Consider the following 21,008-nt stretch of genomic DNA (forward strand, 5'->3'; position numbering starts at 1 on the left):
GTATTTTCACAAAAACTGCGACACTAGAATTTGTTCACAGTGTTCGGTGAAGCACTTGCGGATTGATGTTGATGCAAAGAAATATACTAAGTTTTTTCGCAGTTAGTCTTGACGACTTTCGTTAATGTGCAACAGGAATCATAACTGTTTGAAGCTTAAAGCAGTACTATTTTCACTGTGCATTTTCATTGTAAAGATCATATATTAACGCTAGCATGATTAATGCTAATGGACAATATTTATCATTTTATAATCAAATATTTGACTATAAACGATCTTTGTAAATTCTGATTAACTATTGTCATTTGAATGGAAAGTAATTGCTTTCTTTTTCACAATTTGTAATAAAATAGTTTCTTTTTAAAGTAATCGTATATATGATTAGCAGTTATTGTGTTTTTTTGAAAAAAGATACCAAACAGTTTTTCGTTTCTAATTAACGAAAGTCATCTATATCCAAAGTGAATGAAGTTTAATTAAGCTCCTCCACAAGTAATTGGGGTCAATTTTTAGTGAGACTCTGACACGGAACAATACTATTTGAAAAATCACAAGATAAAATATATGCCATCTTAAAATGAATCCATGCGTTTTTTCGTTTTTATATACATAAATGTCATGCGTGGTGTTTTAGTATTGAAAAAATTTCTATCACACACTTTCTGTAACGTGATTGTTTAATGAAAATCAATTTTTACTTGCAAGAGTCACTGGTGTTTGTTAAAGTATGTTTAGAGCAAATAAGGAATATTGTCTTAATAGTGTCTAAGGACTTAAAATAGTACTTTTTCTTTTAGTTATAATTGGAGATTCCTCACGTGTATATTTTCTTTAGACTCTTTTCGAATAAAGTAAAAGATTTTCGATTAATTAATTAATTATGGCATACAATGATAACACGATAATAAATACGAATTCTGTATGAAAGATTGGGTGAAATTGTAATTTTGTTAGACCGATTAAAGTGATCTTATGATGATAACAAATAAATTTGTAAACTTGACTCATTTCTAATAAGCTTCATTATTTACAACAAACTTTTGAACATAATAACGTTCTGGAAAACATTCGAGGAAAGGTATTATACAAAAGACATTGAGCTGCTAATTTGATAGAAACTATGATTATTCGACCCTTTTACAAAGAATCATTGATTTTTAGAAAAAACCTATTCACACAAAACTTCCTCTATACTTTGTCGCATCCTCTCGATATCTACAAAAACAGAACCATTGCATCGCATTGCAATTCATTTTCCCATTATCATTATTAATGTTTTTTTATCATCTTCAGCTGCATCGATGAAAAATATCTACAGTTCTTTGAATGACGCACATTGTTCGGTTCGCAAATCGTTGTGAAAAATAATACATACAACTGCACCAAATAAGCCTACCCATTCTTCTTTTTTGTATTTTCGTTCACTTTGCGAGTTGGAGAAAACGGGGAAGAAAACAGAAGGAATCACTTCCGAGTGACTGCATTTGACCGCCGGTTGGTAATGGCACGCGTATAGGAAGCAGATTTTAATCCGATTAACTTTCCAACGCACACATCTCAAAGGGCAAAATCAAAGGAATCCAGATATAACCATGCTATAAAAAATCAGCTGTAAACAATAATCGCGTCCCGTTGTTCTCTTTCACAGTTTGATTTCGAAAATATCAGCTATTTTTCGTGCATTACGTACAAGGAACAAATAATTATAAGAAATTAACGGATATTTATAAGCCAGCTATAAAATTAGCTGCAGTCGAAATAATAATAATTACATCTCGTATCGTATGACAGTTTTTTATAATATATATATATGTGTGTTTGTGTGTGTGAGTGTGTGTGTATTTCCTACATCGTCTAGGAAAGAAAATTTATATAATTACATATAGTTATATACAATTACACATAGTTAAAAGTGGAAATATATGATAATACATAATTTATATAATTCGCTTGCCCCTTCCGAACGAAGTACATAGATGTTAGGAAAGGTGAATGAAAGTGGGATTAAGTTCGTATTTACAGCGTAAATACTATGTATAGCACGTATCGATGCCGTTCCCTAAAGGCGCTTTGGGGTCGCGAATATCAACTAATTATATATAATTTGTACATGAAATATATATAAATTTTTCTTTCCGGAATAAATTCCCTTCCGTTCCTTCACTTTTGATCGATATTACAACGAAACGCCAGGTACAAAGTATACGGGAGTTTCCTTCAATCTTAATTATTCATTTCACAATTGACGGTATTGTTTGCCTGATGAATTGCCGCTGGCCTTTACGAGTCATCGTGTGAGTCGTTACAAATCATCGACAGTTCAGAGGCAAAACATTTTCGCAGTACAGATTCTGTCTGATCGAGCCTCCCGAGCGATCATAGCGAACGTTTGCAGAGACTCCGAAACATACTTTTTTCCAAGTTCGGTGACTTTCATTCTCGTCATCCTTTCGTTTCATTTTCGTTCTCTAGTTTTGCTTTAAATATATCACAGGAAATCTTCTATAGAGCTCTCTTGATTTAGATCACCTGTAGCGCTCTTCCTTCTGATTTTTGCCCCGCTCATTCGTTTCTGCCTAGCTCTCATTCTAGAATCAGTTCCACTTTCTTCCTTCGGCGAAAATCGAGTCTTGTCTATATCGGAACGTAAAATTTGCCTATTACAATTTATATTACATCGGCGAAACAAGAGCCAACGTATCGGGCTCCCTTTCCTCAGCCTCTATTTCTTGCGCACCATCTATGTCCTATCCCCAATTCGTTTCTAAACGCGTCAGTGATGTAACAGAGATTCAATTAGTCGCGGTATTCGATGCCTGGCAATAAATAAATAATTAAATAAATGTTTGCTCTCGCTCTGTCTCGCATACTCTCATTTATTCACTGTTACACACGTTTCGCATTTTCTCACGTGCCTACTGCCCCGTGTTCTCGGATGACGCGTCAGAGATCGAAGCATGCAACCGCCTCGGCCAAAACTTGTCTTTAGATCAATTTTCCTTCTCCGCAAAGTCGTTTATTCTTCGTTTAATTTTTCTAGAATCTATCATAGGCGCGTGCTTTTTTCCATAGTCCGCGAAAAATTATTTACGCAGTGTAATCTCTCGACCTTATATTTTTTTGCATATGCTTCTTTTATCTTGCTTTTAGTTTCATTCTAAGTTTAGTTAATTAATATTACACACGATATTTCTAACTGTATGCAGAATAGTTATCATCGTTTATGAATAAGGTTTATAATCGCTATAGACAGACAAACGGTTTTTTTGCGATGTATCGCTGGCGGAAAGCAGCGAGTGTTCTTGCACTCATTCTTGAATTTATATTTTACTCGTCATAATTTTCTAAAAATCGCAGTCACTTCCTTAATACTCTTTTATTTGTTTTACGCCACACGATAAAATATCTTTTAATTTCCCGTATCTTAATTTGTTTTCACTTTGCTTGCTTATTTATTTAGTTAGCGTTTAAGTTTGGCTTTACTTTTAAGAGAGACATAACGAACTCTTTCCATTCTGTCACCAAGTTCAAAATAAAAGACGACAAGTATCACTTAACGCCTTACGAAGTTTTCCGAGTTATACGAGTGAAATAACCGCGAATTCTCCTCCGGCGTTATCAATCTTAAATTTTGTTTTAATTGATATTGTTATAAATGAAATTTAATTTTAGAGATAAAAATGTTTAGTACATCACAAGAAGCAAATGTTGATAAATACTCTTAGTCAATTTATGATTATACATAAAAATTTCATTATTAATCTTCCTATTGATCGCCAATTCGCACCTCACTTAATAAAAATTCTAGGAATTTCTTGACATTTGCATAAGACAAGTCTCATTCGATGAAATTGATAATGTTTTTAAAATTTTCAAACTCTCAGTTCATTTTTGCATTATTATCTAATTGAAGAAATGATTATACACGGGTATGAAATTCAACTTGATTACATTTAGCGAACTTGATTTTTTATTTCACATAGTTTCATTTTGATAAAACTATAAATAAAGCTAATATATCACTTTCGCAGCTGTACAAAAAGCAGACAAACCGTCTATTACTTTCGTTTAAATAGATCGTTTTTACACCTTTGACTATCCGCTTCGATGCTAAAATTAACTTTAAAAAAAAAATCACATCGTATGTACAATTCAATTGATTATTCGCATAATAAAAGAAATTTTCCTTTTTTTACATTTTGATTGTTGTAAAAAATTCATTTTTTAAGTAACACGAAATCCAAGGTATAACGTACCTCGTAATTGCAAAATCATGATTCGAAAAAATTAGATGTTACTAAAATTATGTAACAATTAAACATGTTAAATCCTCTTCATTTTGAGCAGTCTTCAGAATAAAAATTGCCTTTGTTATAATGCAATCTTTTGTCATTAGTTTTTCTTAACAATTCCCTTTGCTAGCAATCTAAAATTATTTTCTCGCGCTACTAAGAACTTTTTAAATGTAAAAATCATATGTACATCGTCATCAATGTAAAATTCTAACAATGTTCTGATTACATTACGCGTACAAATGATGACACGAGCAAAATCATTTTTCTATTAGCTGAATACTCGATATTTTTTTTTCGAAAAAATATCAACTCTTGCCTGGGCAAAAAATAGATTTTCTCCGTGTCACGTTTTGTAATACGACTACAGTCGAATAATTAGTAATGATTTCATCACATAGGTAAGAATTTCAGAACATTGTAACTATTTTACCATTCTAATTTTCAATTTAGTACCAAACCGTTCCTTTGAATACGTCAATGACAGCAGTCTCGAATGAGACTTGCTCAATGCAACTGTCAAGAACCGCAGGCCACGGAATCATGCACACATTGCATATTCTCAGCATTGGAAAATAAGCATTCTAAGAGCGATTTATGCCTCGCTCTCTTGTTTTTCGTTCTCTATCCAGTCATCGCACTACTAGCAACAGTATAGTTTTATCACGATAAAACTTTCACTCTCGTAATCTCTATAAATATTAGCAATATATAATAGTCCTGTATGTACAAAGTCTTTCTCGCGGGCGCGTAGGTAAGTCAATTATCAGTGACACTGGTCGATCGAGGCAAGTTTCAGTCGCTTCCTCAAGTCAGCCGCTTGTCGGCCGCTTTTTTCTCCACAGCAAGACCTCGACAGCATCATCGCGACTGCGAGGCATCCTCCTTTTTGTGCATATCCGCGGCATTGTGCACCATCGTCTCGAGCTGCCTCACTTGGGCTTGACCGGTAGGCACTGGTCCAGGTCCGCCGGGACCAGGGCCCGCCCGGTGATGCATATGCAGATTGCTCAGCGGTCCAGGGCTCGGATCCTTGCCGCGAAGTGCGCCAACGGCAGAAGGTGGTGGCGGGTAACCCGCTACTCCGTATAGCTTGGCGCGCTCTTCTTCTTCTTGGACTCGGTAAGCAGCCGCAGCCATCAGTGGGTTGTAGCGCAACTGCTGCAGCGGGTCGTACCTATAGGGATCACGAAACGGATCCGTGGGCCAAGCGGGTGGACCTCCTGGTTGACCTGCAGCAGCACTAGGCGGCGGCGGTGGAGCGAAATGCTGCATAGGATGCGTTAGACCAGGGATACCCGCCATAGTGCGGGACATCGTGTGCGGCGGAGGTACGCCGTGCGGGTGTCGACTTTGCAGGTAAGGATGCGGGTGCGTGTGGTGGTACCTTATGAAAAAAATTCCAATGTTAATACAGTACGACAATAATATAAAGAATTATAATGCTTGATCAACACCAACCTTATCCACTTTTCGGTGTCATGTAAAACATTCGGCAAGTCCACACGGTCGTTGCGTAATTCAAATTTCTCTCTGCATGAAAAAATCAAACAATTAAAAATATCTTGAAAGCTGTTATTAAAAATCAGTTGCATTAAAAAATTTAGTTTACAAACCTTGGATCTGGCAAGGCGTTAGGCGGAGGCGGAGCACCTTGAGGAGGTCCCCTAGTCAACATAACTACATCATCGTCTTTACTTCTCGGCTCTTCTTTCACCCTAACCATCGGTGCACCATCCATAGGGTTCGAACCATTCCTAAGAGGTGATCTGTCTCTGCCTACGACAACGTGTTGTTGTCTGCTTTGTTGCTGTTGTTGAGCTTGCTGCTGCTGTTGGTGATGATGCTGTTGAATGAGCCTTTCACGTTCCATCTCTCGCCTTTCCAATTCTCTGCGCTCCTTCTCTCGCCTCTCCCGCTCTCGTTCTGCAGCCGCTTCCTGCTGCTTTCGCTTCTCCTCTTTCTCACGTTCTCTTCGCTCCCGCTCACGCTGCTCTTCTCTTTCGCGCTCCCGCTCTCGCCTGATGCGTTCCCGTTCACGCTCACGTTCGCGCTCCCGTTCACGCTCGCGCTCTCGCTCGCGTTCACGTTCACGTTCGCGTTCACGCTCCTCAAGCTCGGCTCGCCTCGTATCGATAGTTGGTGGCTCTGGCTTCAAACTCCAAGCGACTGTCGTCGGAGGGTAGGCTCCCGGAGCACGTTGCAACCTATGGATGATTCAATATTTCGATTAATAATTTACTCCTTATTTCAGTCTTTCAAGTCTTCCCAATGTATAGTAACTTACCCTCTCCATGGATCGTGGACTGAACTCATTCCTGGCATTGGAGGCATATCTCTTCCAGGTGGGAATCCGGAAAGACCCGGGAAGTTTGGATTCGCAGTGGCAAACGTCGGTGGGTACCTTCCGAACGGGGACATTCCTGTTCCTGAAAGTAAAAATTCATTAGTTACGTATAAAATTACAATAGGTCATTATTATACAAGAACAAGATTTAATACCTAAATGCGAAGACGGCGCTGAGAGAAATCCAACTGTGTGTGAAACTGGTGGGCCTGGCGGATGCGTTTGCATGGCCGTGGAGAACGGTGGAGCCAATTGAGGACCACTTATCCCCAAAGTACCGGCTGGACCCGTCTGAAATAGGTGACCCGGTGGTCGCAAAAGTTCTGTCTTCGTATTGACACCACCTGCATTCGCGTCTGCCTGTTGCTTCTGCTGATGGCGATAGATCTCCCAGGCTATTCGGACGTGCATCGCATTCCACTTTCCAGTCTTCTGCAAATTAAATGTACGGTTACAATCCACTACTTTTAACTGGATATATGGAACGCTCAGAATTCTACTCATGTCGATCAAAATTTTTTAATTTTTTAAAACTATTTTGTTGATATTCTGAAAGATCCTAGTACTGTAAAGCACGAGTAGAAAAGTTTCAAATTACTGTAGGCGCGTATGACGTTACATGTGTAGGAGGTGCGAAAGGTGTCGCCGGCGGTCCTAAACCAGGATGAAGAAGTCCAGCATTAAAACTCGAATAGTTGCCGAGATTGAGGTTCCCCCGAAAAAATGGAGAGTCCACTCCTCCCAGCTTTGGAATGTCTTTGAACTGCGAATAGGAAAATTAAATAATTATATTTGAAAATTATTTTTTTATTATCAGTAGACTTGTGTGTGAACATTTTATAGAGCTACTCACAATCGGTGGTGGAAATAGCGACGATCCTGCCGGTGGTGGGAGGATGGGAGTCGTGTGCTGATGAACGTGCGTGTGCTGATGTTGATGGTGATGCATTTCCGTGCGAAGATATGGCGGCGGACCAAGGTTCGCTACTGCTGCGTTCCTGTCCTGGGAGGCTAAGAACCGATTGTCCAGCTCGCGACGCAACAGATCCGTCTGACCCGGCACATGGCTCACACCTATTTTTGATTCTATATTTGAAAGTAGTAATGTAGTTTTTGGCAAACATCAACCAGCAAGTTATTATTTTCTTAATCGTATAGTATACAAAACAAGACCAAGGAAATAATAACTTCTCGTCTCAAATAAGAAAAGCATTGGTGTGATGTCATACCTTTTGTCGGTTTGCTTGAATTGAACAACGACTCTGCGGAGAAGGGATTCGGATTGGACGTGGGCGGAGGAAGCGAAGGTAAGGAAGTGTGAGGACTCGCGCTGGAGACAGGTGGTGGCATCGGTGGCGGGAACATCGGCGGTGGGAATGAATGCAAACCAAGGGTCGGTGGTGGAGTTGGCCGCGGCATTGACGTAGCCGTTGCTGGCGACAGCTGTGACGATGCGTTGCTACTGCAGAAATAAAATGATCGTCTGTTATTTGTATATTGTAATAACGAACTTCCATAATTTTAAAACGACTTGTTCAGTATACTTACGTGATCCATGCTTGAGCCTTGGAGTACGCAGGTAGACTAGAATTGGCCGGAGAGGAGGTGTTTGGCACGCTAACCGGTGTTATACTGCTTCTACTAAGGCTGCTCACGTTACTGCTGTAACAAAGACACTCGTTGTACAACATGTTCAATGGCGATATCATAAATATAAGATCCCAAGGGGAGACAAATTACCTATAACTATCTCGCTCTCGAGTAGGGCTGTGCCCTCTTGGAGAATTGTTGCTATTCCTGCCAGCAAGACTGCAGGCCACGATATCTCTGTGCGCTATCGAATTAGCCGTCGTCACTGTATTCGTCACCGTCGAGACGCAGGTCGTCGTCGCCGCGCTCATCGGTGTGCTAGTGCTACTGCTGTGACTGTTAGGTACCGTGCTACCCATCGACGACTTGCTCAGATTCGTCAATGGCGACGCCCTGCTGCCTCGCTGTATTGACAAAAGAACGTAGAATTAATCTCAGATATGGATTCAAGTTCATTGACGGAGATGAGAATGAAAGAGAAACTTACAATATCGGTTCGCGACGAGGCCGAGTGCGAAGGCGAGGGCACCGCGGGTGGTAGATACGGGCTGTGGTTGAGCGCCGTGTAGGGTGTGTAGAGCGGAGGATAGGATGGTTGGGTCTGAGGATAGGCAGCCATGGGCAGGGGAGGTGGATAGCTCGTAGTGGCGGCACCATTCGACGGAGCTGCAGGCGTTACGCCGAGACTCGCAACGGCCGGGGACGTCGTGTGCGACGACGACGAGACAAGGGGTACGTTGGGTGGATGCAGCGCCGGTATCGAGGTATGAGGTTGTGGAGGTGGCTGTTGCTGCGGTTGCTGAGGCTGCTGGGGCTGTTGAGGCTGTTGCGGCAACTGGGGTTGCGACTGCTGGTGTGGTTGATGAGGCTGATGTGGCTGATGCAGCAATTGTGGCTGATGTGACGGCGGCTGCTGCTGTTGCTGCGGTGGTGGTTGCTGCTGCAGTTGTAGTGGATGTTGCTGAGGCTGCTGTTGCTGTGGATGCTGCTGTTGATGCTGCTGCTGTTGCTGCTGCTGCTGCTGCTGCTGCTGCTGACAGAGAGACGGCGGCGGGAGGGCCGGCGACACCGGCCGCTGCTGCGGGACTATTGCACGTGGATTCGCTGCTAGCGGACTAGTCATCTGGAAGACCGGAGAAAAAGGCGTTTTTCAGTTCATCATATATTTAAAATAATTAGTACTGGGGTACTCTTTAGCGCTGTGCCGATAAGTTTTTAGTGCAGTCAGCGCGCTTCGAATCTATGCACTAATTGGGTATAATCAAATAACAATTAAGAGTAATTGAGCCTCTAACAAGAAGTCGAATCAAATTGACGTTGCAATGCTAAGTATACAGCTTTACTGTAACGCCTTGACACGGTTAATTCTGACTTTAGCTCAAATCTCCTGCAAAGTAATCAATCTCCGGGATCGCGGATCTTATCGCGACGGGCAAATTCATTTCCGTCTCGATAAGCATAAAAATATTTACACAAAAATGTAAATGCAAAGTTAATGCGCACACAACGTATTTGACACGAAGCACAGCGAGCTTCATGAATTTACATACACATAAATCCTCTGCATGAATATCGATGTTTACGACTGTATAGGCAGGGCTATATATTCCGCGTGAAATCATGAAAAGCGTGCAGCGCGACGGACGAGACACGCACTGCGCGTTTTAATTGCGGCTTCGAACAGCGAGAACAAAAGTAGTATGAATATGTAGGCTCGAAAAATACTTACGGGTGGTTGAGATATGTGCGGAGGTAATGTGGGACTTGGAGGACTGGGCGCCGTTGGGACTGGCGCGGTGGCAGGCACAGGAGGAGGAATCGGCGCGGGGGCATCTGTCGCAGGATTCGAGATCTGGCCGCCTGTGTCTGGAGGCGATCCGCCCGCCCCGTTCGACGGAGGCAGCACGTGTGGTGAAGAAGATGGCAACTCGTCTGTGCGGGACAGAAAAAATCGATTCGTTAGTTTATTTATGGATAAAGTTACATCGTATTCTCGAGTTTTAATTCGCTAAACGTCAAGCAGGCATTATTAAAATAAAATTCAAGATAAAACATGAACTCACATTTACGTGCAAGGGGTGGTGGGGTAGAAGATTCAAAGAGTATCGATCCGTCGTCCGAGTTCTGGAACAAAAATGAATACGTTATAAATTGACGAATGCAAGAATTTCATGAGATAACAAAGGATTTCACATGCAGTAAAAAAAGTGTCGTAAATGATTCGCCGACAAATAAGGCGTGTTTTATAACATCGTTAGACGCCTCGTATCCATCCGCTACAAAGTGCGCGATTAAAAACGGAATTTAAAAGTAGAATGAGATTCGTATACAACACTTTTTCTACGCTGCGTGTCAAACCGGAAACTCGTGTGGAAATTCTTACCTTATCATCTTCTCCTTCACTATCACACTGTGGAACAGAAAAAAGACAAAATTAGCAAGTGATAATTGATACTCTAGTATAAGGCGGGTTGTTATCAAAAGCGGTATAATCAGTGCATTTTTTCCAGAAAAGAAAACGAAAATACTTACGATATAACCTTTACCCGAACTGCAATGACTGCTAGCCTGTGAAGCAAAATGTTCATGCAATCTTTACGTATTGACTATTTCATTTTTGAAATTCATCTTCTCGTCTGTTATTTCAGCTGCGATTTTCGTAAAAACAATACAGTTCGCCAAAGCAGTTTGCTTGTTATTTTCGTGTCGTCGAAAGGTATTCTCACTCGGTCGAGGGTATTGAATTTAAAAATTGCAACAGGTATACACGCGTATATACGATATACCTCGTACACACGCGCACATCGTAAAGGATAAACGTTGACTTTTCTGTTTTCGTTTTTGAAAAAAAATTTCGATGGAAGTCGGCCAAATGGTATATGAATTTCGTATGAACAGTGATGAATGTAATGCCAATTGGATGGTGCGAGAGAATGTTTCTCATCTACAACGAACGACGTATGTACATGATTGTTTTCCACGTGAAAGTCACAGCTAGCACGTGGTGACAAGGATGACGAATGTCGCGATGGATGCATGACGATGTCGATGAGAAGAGTATGTACAGAGCTTATCGTAACAAGACTTACATCACTGAGATGGTCCCTAGAACTATCGGCATCCTGACTGTCCCGGGGGATGCCAGAGCCGTGCAGCTGCTCGGAAGCTCGTCCGCTGTCGTCACTCGTGCCCGCATCTAGGCCCTGGAACACAAGAGTCGGAGCGTCAATAAATTGCATTGATCGAAAGAAAAGGACGAGAGAGCCCGGGTATAAGTAGGTATGATCCGCGATAAATCAGCGCTAGCCTCTACTCGCGCTCGCGGGTGGTGGTGGGGGGGGGGGGGATAATTTGCGGCGGCAGGCGTGAAACCGATCGTGCGCGCGCGGGCTGCGGCATTTTACTTGCAAATGGGACGTTTCCGATAGGCTACTTAATAAAGAGAGAGAGAGAGAGAATTATACCTGGTTGAGCGTCGAGGGTGTCAGTATGGAATTATGCGTGTTGTAATGGTTGTGCTTGAAGTGGTTTTTAATGTGGTGCTCGTTATGCCGGTTATTCTGTCCCGTGTCCACCTTCGGCTTGTCCTCCGGTATTGACAGCAGCGAATGCAGCTTCTTGAAGTTATTCTTCCCGGCTAGTTTTATTGCACTCTGGAATCGAGAGAAGGAAATTATTATACAGAAAATGATTATCTTAAAAATAGGTGAGCTAGAGTTTCGGTCGCATCGACATCGAGATATCGGTATAGGGCAAGCTGAAATCGGATTAAAAATCGATTACAGCCGAGCGCCGAAAGGACGTAATGTTGTACGTTTGGCCTCGAGTGTTTTGTCGTGGTCTGCGCAACCGCGTATAATCGAAAAATTGTTCCTCAACAAAATCTCTCGATGTAGCGCAGGGTAAAGCTATACTCCAATTTCAGTCCCACACGAGCTTCGGGGAGGTCTCTATATCGCGCGAAAGAAGCGGAGTTATAATCGCCGGAATCAGGTTAAACGCAAACTGAAAAATGGGTTATCCCTCGACACGCAGCGCCCCCGGCGCTGCTGATGAAAATTTTAATGGATAAAATTTTACGCGAACGTATCGCGCCAACTAGCTTTATAAAATATCAAATTATACACCGTCCCCCAGACGATCTCGCTTCACGTCATAAAGTCGTTATATAGGAGCTAAAAGTTCCGGCACACAAAGCTTTCACGGTAGAAAATATTTTCGCTTAACAAACCACAACAGGACGCACAGATTCACAGAGTAGCACCGCGAGCTTCAAAGCGATCCTCCTAACATTGCACATATGTATAAAACAGCACTATACACGGCCGTCCGAAGGAGAAGTATAGGCTCGACTATACAGAGAAGAAGACACTCGGGCGAAGAAGGAGCAGTAGCAGCGGCAGCAGCGAAGAACCGGCCGGCGGAGTTGTAGCGACTGACGAGCGAACGAGAGCGAGCAAAGGTTGGCTCTCGCGCGCGCGGCAAAAAGCCGAGTGCAACGGTCGAGGCGGCGGCGGCGGCGGCGGCGGCAGCGCCGCAAGAAAGAGTATAAGTATATACTCCTCTCTCTCTCTCTCTTTTCCTCTTTCGCCAAGGTGTACAAACTCGCGAGCGAGAGAGAGAGAGAGAGAGCCGCATTCGTCGTCGCGCATACAACGCGCCGTTCCCCCTCGAGAAGCAGGAGCGAGACGCGAGACTGCTATATGTACTGTCGCTGCCGGAGGGGATGATATCGAGCCTCGAGGAGAGGGATCGAAAAAGGGAGGAAGAAGACATTGACCGAAGGAACGCGCGACGCAAGGCCTTCTGCTCCGCTTCTCTTTCTCTCTTTCTGTGTACATAGATATACTCACACACACACACACACACACGCAGCTGCGACCATAAGATACACCTCGCTCTCCGCACTTTTTCCTGCGGGTTCTTTCGCTCCGATTATATGCGAAAATCCGAGTGTCGGGCGATGAAAACGAGACGCTAATCCGTCAATCAACGCGCGATCGTGGAAATCAGATCGAAAGCGGCCGATGCTGCTGGCACCGCGTGGCGCGCGCGTTTATCAGATTTCAGAATGCACGCGCCGGACGCGCGAGCGCTGGGGCTAATAGGAGCTATTATGTTATTATGAGTGCGCGCGCGCGCGCGCGAGAGAGAGAGAGAGAGAGAGGGAGAGAGAGATGCGGAACGTTAATTACGCGCGTAATGAAAAGAACGCTCTGTTCGGCCCGCGCGGAATCTTATCGCGTATTATGCATGTGTGAACGTTTCATTCTCGGCCTTATGGAATATATTCTAAGCGTCGCGTACTATACACGTAATGGAAAATTATGCGGCTATAGAATACCGCGCGTATGCGCGCAAGTGACGCAAGTTTATCTGTAGCGATTTGCGGAACGATTACACGGCGCCGCGCGGCGATTTAAAACGCGCGCTGCTCAATTCATATTTCATCAAGTATGAGAGAGAGAGAGAGAGAGAGAGAGAGAGAGAGAGAGAGGTGAACGCGCTCGCGCGGGATAGCCATGGCCCTCGACTCTCCCGAGATTACAAATCACCTGATCGCCGATGCATACCTGTGAGCGCGCGTACGTCGCCGGAGAGGAAGAAAAAGGAGCGAAAAGGGCAGAGCGGCAAGCGGTGAGCTACGTTGAAAAATCAATATACAGAGAGCGAGAGAGCCGGAAATCGGCGACTAGAAAAAATGCCGGCCCGCCGCGGAAAGTGCAAATTTGCCGGACTCTGCAGCAGCGGGGAAAAAGGAGCGCAGAGTCGCCGACGGGGAATGCGCCGCGGTGTTGTTTTTTTTTTTTTTTTTGGAAGCGCGCAGCGCTGTTTCGCCGCCGGGAGGAGGACCATCGGCAGCGGGTTACACGACTCGCTCTCGCGAGGAAAAGCTCGATCGCGTGCACATGGACGACTATACGTGTATAGTTGAATAGCCTGCGCGAGAGGGAGACGACGGCTTTGCGGCCGGAGCACGGCCGCGGCGTTGCCACGTCTATCCCGACTCGATCCGCTCTTCCCCTACTCTCTACTGCTCCCGCAGCGGCTGCAGAGTAGTGTCTCTCTCTCTCTCTCTCTCTCGCTCGTGTAATATAGGTATACCTGTACAGAGCCTCTCTCTCTCTCTCTCTCTCTCTGGTTTTATAGCAGCGCGCCTCCTTGTCCGCCCCTCGTTTTTCGCAAAACGGCCAAAAGGAAAATGAGCGCCGGCACTCATTAGTAGTCGATCAACAGAGAGTTGCTGCAGCCGAGGAAAAAATCCGGCTGTGCGCTCCGCAGAGCACATGCGCGCGCGCGCGCGGCTCCCGATCGTCAGGGGGCCTTTTAATCGTGTGCTGCTGCTGCTGCTGCAGCTCGTCCGTATATACGTATAGGTGTGAGTGGCGGCACATGCTCTCCTCGCGAGCGACAAATCGCGCATGATTGCTGCTGCTCAAGTGGGAGAGGGACAGAGAGAGTGAGAGCCGTCGTGTGTGTACACGCGCTTGTATTACACTCCGTGTACGTGTGTACACGTACATGTATACACGAAGGAGACGCCGTCCCCGCTGCTCCACTTTCTTTTTCCCCCTGAGCGCGTGTACGTATGTATGTACGTATATACGCCGCTGTTTTTCTGACTCGCCGCGGCCGCTTCTCCGCTCTCTCTCTCTCTCTCTCTCTCTCTCGTAAACGCATTGTATATGGCTCGCTCTTTTTTTGCGCGCAGCCGTGTTATGGGTATACGTGTATGCCGCCGTTATACACACGGCGAAGGAGGCTCGAAAATGCGATTGCTTACACGTCGTGCGCGCGCGCGCGCGCCCCGTAATTGACAAGCGGAACGGCGCCGCGCGCGCTTCTCCCCTCCTTGCACTGAGCTTTTTACGACTCCGTCTTCTCTTTCTGTATGCAAACAACAGTTAGGCCAGTGACTGTATACGCGAAAAAGAGAGAGAGAGAGAGAGAGAACTTAATTTTATAAGTGTATACGGCAAGAACGAAAGTCGTTCGAGCTGGTCTTAAAATTTTTTTCATCACATACCATTCCGCCGTCTTCGATTATTACACTCTCTTGCGTTTTTCCTTCGCGATTACCCGATAGAAGGATGCTTTCGATGCTCCGGATTTTTAAGAAAAAAAAAGATACACCGCCTAATACACGCATAGCCAAAGCCGCGATCATGCCCCTGATCGATTGCTCGGCAAACTCGGGGGAATGGAAGCCCCGCCGCGTCAGATGCGTAATTTGTCCGGCTATTTGTCCAATTAGGCTTATAGCCCGTGTGTGAGTGCGTATAGGTATAAGCGTGGACGTGTAGAGGTAGATCTCGTACGTAGGACCGGCTCTCGCGCCGCTAATTCGATTCTCCGCCTCTCCTCTCTCGCCCCCATAGTTTTATTGTGGCCGGATCTTTCACCCGATAGCCCGTGTGTGTGTGTGTGTGTGTGTGCTGTCCTCGGATAGACTTAGCAGAGATCTCTCCGCAGGTATACGAGATTATTTCGGCGGACAGATAAGATGCTTCGGATTCTCGCTCTCGATGATATTTGATTATCACGCCTTTTCGAGATTTCCCAATCAATCACTGCTTCCGCGGACGAATCGTCTTGTAAATTTCGAACGCACCTGCGGCTATAAGTATAAACGCGTGCGCGCGACCAACGATAAATAATTTCGCCCCGGCGCACGAAACGACAAAGTGTACGCCAGTGCTGCGGCTCGCTTGAGAGAGAGAGAGAGAGAAAAAAATGAATAACTGCATGCATAATATCACTCTTGCGCTGGATACAGCGATAAAAAGTGATAAATTACACGGATAGCTTTTTTTACTCTGTCAATTTGACTGCGCGCGCGCGCGTTTGTATTACGCCTTCTTTTTTCTCATCGACGCCGGTTTATTACACAAATTAATCATTATCATAATCGCATGCTTTCACACCGCGCCGATGCCGCCGCCGCCGCCGCTGTAACATAACCGCACGGCAGCTAATGCCCTCTTGTATAAGTTTAATCTGTTTGAATTAGCGCGCGACTCTCTCGCGTATACGTTTATTATATCCGCGGCTGCAATTAAATTAAAATTCAATAGGCGAAAGTAGGCGTATGTATGACATTTCGGTTCGACCGGCGCCTATATACGTATACGTAAAGTGCAGACGCCGCGCGTTGAAACTAATTTCCCTATAATTCCCGTGGCTGATGCATACGTACGTCCCGCGGCACTCTTGCAGTAGTCGACGAGGGAAGGTGCGGAAAACGACGCTTGTCATTAACCTCGTCGGGCCGTCGTAATCGTCCTCGTCATCGCTACATACATTAGCGCTGCTCGAGCTCTCGGGCTATACACACTCGATTTGCATACTTTCATTTTATTGCCATAGGCCGACTGCATTGTACGCACTGGCGCCGGGGAGGAAATCCCGAAGAAGACATTAAGCGCGATTAGCCAATAGGATCGCACGGAGTTTGTTCAGCTGCTTTGCACTTGGCAAATTATCGGCTAACCAGCGGACAGCGCAGCTGAGAAAAGAAGCTTATACACAGAGAGCCGCCGCCGCCGCCGCCGCGCGCAGTGCGCAGACTCAGCAACAGGCGACCTGCGCACTGCGGACACCCCTGCCGCGAGAGAGAGAGAGAGAGAGAGAGAGAGAGAGAGAGAGAGGACGAATTAGTTTCTTGTGTGAAGCTGCTGCAGAGGGAGAGGAAGCAACGGCAGGCTTATCAAAAGACACGGACCGCGAGCCAAAGCCAACAAACTCGCGGTGTACTGGCTGCGGGGGTCGACGCCGCATAATATTATGTATATACATAGAGGTGTACGCGGGAACAATTAAAGCACGCGATTATAACGGCTCTCGATTTTTCCTCCAGATTGGCTATCCCCGCTATTGAATTATCGCGCGAGATAGCGATCGACAAAAACGACGTCGACGATTCAATTGTGCCGCAGAGAGCTGAAAAGTAAAAAGCTCGCGCGACTTCATAAATTACGTTGACACGTCTCTCGCGCATAAGTGCTGCATCACCGCCGCGCTCACGCTTGTTATAAAGCGCTTAGACAAATATTAACTTGCACTTAATAAAACGCGCGCGACACCTCATCGCGAAGAGTAGAGAGAGAGAGTGAGAGAGGAAGGAAAAAAGAAGTTCTTTATCTGTTGTACACAAGCGACGAATGCCGTTATCGGCACGCACGTACTCCAGAGATTCGATCGCTGCCTGATGCCCGCGCAGCTCACGGCCGTCGCACACTACGGTGTTTACACACGGCTATTAAGTCTCCCCTACTATACTCCCTAGAAAAGGAAGAGGAAGAGTGAGTATATTTCGGGGCTGCGAAATGCTCGTTATCTGGCGCGCGTCGATCTCTCTCTCTCTCTCTCTCTCATTCTCGTTCTCTCTATCTCTCTGATGCGGCTATGTGTGTGCTGTAAGGGCTTATCGCGACCGATCTCGACTCAGCTGTCGCCGGCGACGCCGAGGCTTAATTCGATTTGGAGTTTCGTGACGCGGCTGCGCGAGCATTCATGCGCATGTATTTTCGCCGCGATTTAGAAGCGATCGCCTATCGTTTATTGCTACAAGTATACCGGGAAACGTTTTAATGCTCGTCGTGTGTTTATAGGCTTTTCCTGCCATTGACGTTGTTTGATTAAACACACACACACACACACACACACACATGTAACCTTGCTCCACTTTCGGGTAATAATCCATTAGGACCGGATAGTTGCCATGCAAATAAACGCTCTTTTAATAGACTAATCAGCGACGAGCTGTAGCTTGTTCTATATTCGATTAATTATGCGACGAGAGAACGGAGCTTGTTTGAAAACAATGCATATAATCGCAGTTGTACATGCTCGTGTTTCCAGCGGCGAAAAAGTTCGAGGGCGTTATCTAATTGAGAAAATCTAAGCGAAACACCATTTTAAAGTAGGCGTGTAGATCTCTCGCAAGCGATATAATAATTAAATTCAACGATCAGTCGTCATGCGATCTACTTACATAGCACATCATGAAAAAGGCTCGTTTGCACGAAATTCAAAGAAGCGCGGAGAGTCGAAATTCCATGTTCTCGGAAAAAATTAGCTATTCGAGCTCCAAAAAAGCGTTATAACAGCAGCCGAGGCGAACTCCGTGCCAAGTCGATATTCATTTGTCTCGTTTATCGATTTGCGCGAATTCGCCCTCTCGCTCGGCGAATTTTTCAGGGATTATACACGCCGCCGGGGCCGTCACACGCTTGTTGCATCGCACGCGTTAACGCCCGAATGTATCAATTATAACGATTTCAATTCTAGATTAATTACGTAATTGCGGCCTGTGTGTAATAGGAACCGAAAGAGATAGGATATACGGTTTATCCAGGTGCGCGCACAACTCGATTTCGCGAGGCCGTTATTAATTGAATCCGGCAAGACTGTCGCTGATTTTCACAAACGTATGTGCATGCATAATATACGCTTGTTTAACTCGTATGTTCGTTAAAAGAAAGCGCACGCGTATTATTCAACTCGGGTGAGAGATTACGGCGTTTACGAAAAGCCGCTCTTGAATGAAACTTTATACATTTTCTTTTTCGCGATAGCAGTGCGCTATCTCCCGCGAGATCAGCTCTGATGAATGAATCATGGCGAGCTCGTTTTTTCGAGGGCTACTGCCGTGCCGAGTCGATAAGGTTGATTCGGCGCTGATGTAAATAGTATAGAAATAGAGCAATTGCGTGGATCGGGAACGGTGAGTGTATTACATGAAAGTTTCATATAGATAAAAAGCCGATTTGCAATTTGCTCGATGAAAAAAAAGAAGCGCCGAGAGGCGAATATATCGATCGATCTGCGACGAGAGCGAGGGACTTTGCCTATTAAATAATCATTTCGAACTTTGTCACTACAGAGAGAGAGAGAGAGAGAGAGAGAGAGAGAGAGAGAGAGAGAGAGAGAGAAAAGTCGAAAGAAGAAGCTTCTTTTACACATAAAAAATCTGAATAATTCATCATCCTCTTCTCTCTCCCGGGATGTCTCGTATATTAATCGAAGGCGACGAGCCGCTTGAAAAATCGTTATACCCCGCTGAGGCATAAAAAATTCAAGCGACGTGTATCGTTGATCTATAATGGAAGTCAGCATCAGCGAATATACCCCCAGAATATGTGATTCGAAAATCCCGCGTCGATTCCCCACCTTATCAGCAGCAGCGGGTGTGTGTGTGTATGTGTGTGCGCGCACGACGACGAGCTTTTGTTTGGAGTATAATGCAACGAATCGAGGGTTATACAGAAGAGGGAAAAAGCACAAGACGCGAAATTGATCAATCGACAGAGAGGGAGTGAGACTCGTGCACGTGCTCGGAGATTCTCAATTTGCAGGAGTAGACGGCTAGCATTCTCATCACGCGCAGGAAGAAGTTAGCGGAAAATTGATGCTCCCACGCTAGAGTGGAAAAAATTCGACTATCCGTATGGATCTATATTTGCTTTGTGTGACGCGGGTGTACAAACAGCGCCAGCTCTATCTCTGTGTATTTCTAATCCAAACCCTGCAGCATAACGGCGCCTTTTCATTCAGTCGATTTATTTACGAGCCGATAGGTGAAATAACTCAACCGCAGCAAGAAGTGCGCCCGGCATTAATCTCATTAGCGATACATTGTTATATCCATAATCGATCACTCGCGCCGACAAAAAAAACATCCTCGCTCGCATGCAGCGCATATTGTATAAGAAGTCGTTGCAGTGTCACAATCGAACGCGTATAGAAAGTGCAACACGCGGTTTATCGGTTATTGCCATTAATTTTCTTGCCGCAGCACAGCGTATACCGGCCCCGGCTCGACTCGGATTTCTATAATAAAGCCATTACGCGCGCGGTCGCGAGCCGCTGTAGCAAAAACAAGACTCGACTATAATGTCATACGAATAGCGCATTATTTAAGACAAGCTGCCACTTCGATCGAAATTATATAACAATTCCAGAGAGCGCGCGAGATTAAAAAAGCACAAAAAGGAAAATTGAAAAAATCCCTCGGGAGACAAGGAGAGCAAGCTAGCGGGGCAGATAAAAGTCCTACGGAACGTGAAACGCTTTTGACTCTCTCGCTCGCTCGCGCAGGGAAACTGGGTCAGAGAGCGAGTCGCTGCTGCAGCAACTGCACACAGGTGCCGCGGCGCCTCGCGAGCGATATATCAATTTTCGAGAGAGATTCGCCGCTAGTGCAGCTCGTTCGTTATTACCGCAGAGCAGAGCAGAGAGAGGGAGAGAGAGAGAGAGAGAGCACAGCAGCCCAGAGATTCAATGTAATATCGCAGCGACGTGCCAAGCGGGAAATAGCAAAGTGCGCTTGTTATTGACATGTTTATCGCGATGCGCAGTCTACACGTACGACTATACGCTGGCGTTTTTTTACCGCGGCTTTATTAAGCAGCTCTTTATGCGTCGAGTGCCACCGGCGGTATATAGCCATGAAAAATGTCCTTTTTTCACGCTCGCGCACGGGTCATTTGAGCTGCTGCTGCTGCTGCGCGACACGATATTTCGCGCGCGATGAGTCGTTATTTTCTTTTTCATTATTTTTTACCGCGAGAGAGCAGCGCGGTTTATTTGCGGATATAATGTGCTAAACACAGCCAGAGATAGCTCGTGTTTTACGGCCAATGAAACCGGCGCTCGCGGCGTATCTCTATAGTGTGTGTTGTACGCCACGGAGCCGACTGCGGAACATACACATCGAATTAATCCGATGAAGAGCATAGCAAATGGATTATCCGAAAGCATCTGATTGCTTGATCAAC

The 21,008-nt window shown here is 45.1% G+C and overlaps 1 protein-coding gene across 6 annotated transcripts in view; it reads right to left on the reverse strand.

The window, feature by feature from the left end:
- Nucleotides 1-412: 412 nt before the first annotated feature.
- The window catches only part of LOC100121215 (autism susceptibility gene 2 protein), a 35,110-nt gene continuing 14,514 nt past the window's right edge, over nucleotides 413-21,008 (reverse strand). Inside the window, exons 1-18 of one of the 6 annotated variants that reach the window (XM_008218112.4) lie at nucleotides 12,476-12,628; nucleotides 11,694-11,882; nucleotides 11,319-11,432; nucleotides 10,762-10,797; nucleotides 10,613-10,639; nucleotides 10,293-10,353; nucleotides 9,959-10,161; nucleotides 8,717-9,352; nucleotides 8,380-8,633; nucleotides 8,188-8,301; nucleotides 7,869-8,101; nucleotides 7,493-7,725; nucleotides 7,238-7,402; nucleotides 6,795-7,071; nucleotides 6,580-6,721; nucleotides 5,909-6,499; nucleotides 5,754-5,825; nucleotides 413-5,679 (exon numbers count right to left, since the gene is read on the reverse strand). In XM_008218112.4, the coding sequence (XP_008216334.1) occupies nucleotides 5,154-5,679; nucleotides 5,754-5,825; nucleotides 5,909-6,499; nucleotides 6,580-6,721; nucleotides 6,795-7,071; nucleotides 7,238-7,402; nucleotides 7,493-7,725; nucleotides 7,869-8,101; nucleotides 8,188-8,301; nucleotides 8,380-8,633; nucleotides 8,717-9,352; nucleotides 9,959-10,161; nucleotides 10,293-10,353; nucleotides 10,613-10,639; nucleotides 10,762-10,797; nucleotides 11,319-11,432; nucleotides 11,694-11,882; nucleotides 12,476-12,529 (3,927 nt within the window). In that variant the 5' untranslated portion in view covers nucleotides 12,530-12,628 and the 3' untranslated portion in view covers nucleotides 413-5,153. Of the gene's footprint in view, nucleotides 5,680-5,753; nucleotides 5,826-5,908; nucleotides 6,500-6,579; nucleotides 6,722-6,794; nucleotides 7,072-7,237; nucleotides 7,403-7,492; nucleotides 7,726-7,868; nucleotides 8,102-8,187; nucleotides 8,302-8,379; nucleotides 8,634-8,716; nucleotides 9,353-9,958; nucleotides 10,162-10,292; nucleotides 10,354-10,612; nucleotides 10,640-10,761; nucleotides 10,798-11,318; nucleotides 11,433-11,693; nucleotides 11,883-12,475; nucleotides 12,629-21,008 lie in introns of those variants that run through there. The other 5 variants (XM_016982444.3, XM_031924682.2, XM_008218109.4 and 2 more) reach the window with 5 other exon arrangements.

Source organism: Nasonia vitripennis, chromosome 2 (assembly GCF_009193385.2).
Source record: "Nasonia vitripennis strain AsymCx chromosome 2, Nvit_psr_1.1, whole genome shotgun sequence".
Taxonomy (NCBI): Eukaryota; Metazoa; Arthropoda; class Insecta; order Hymenoptera; family Pteromalidae; genus Nasonia; species Nasonia vitripennis.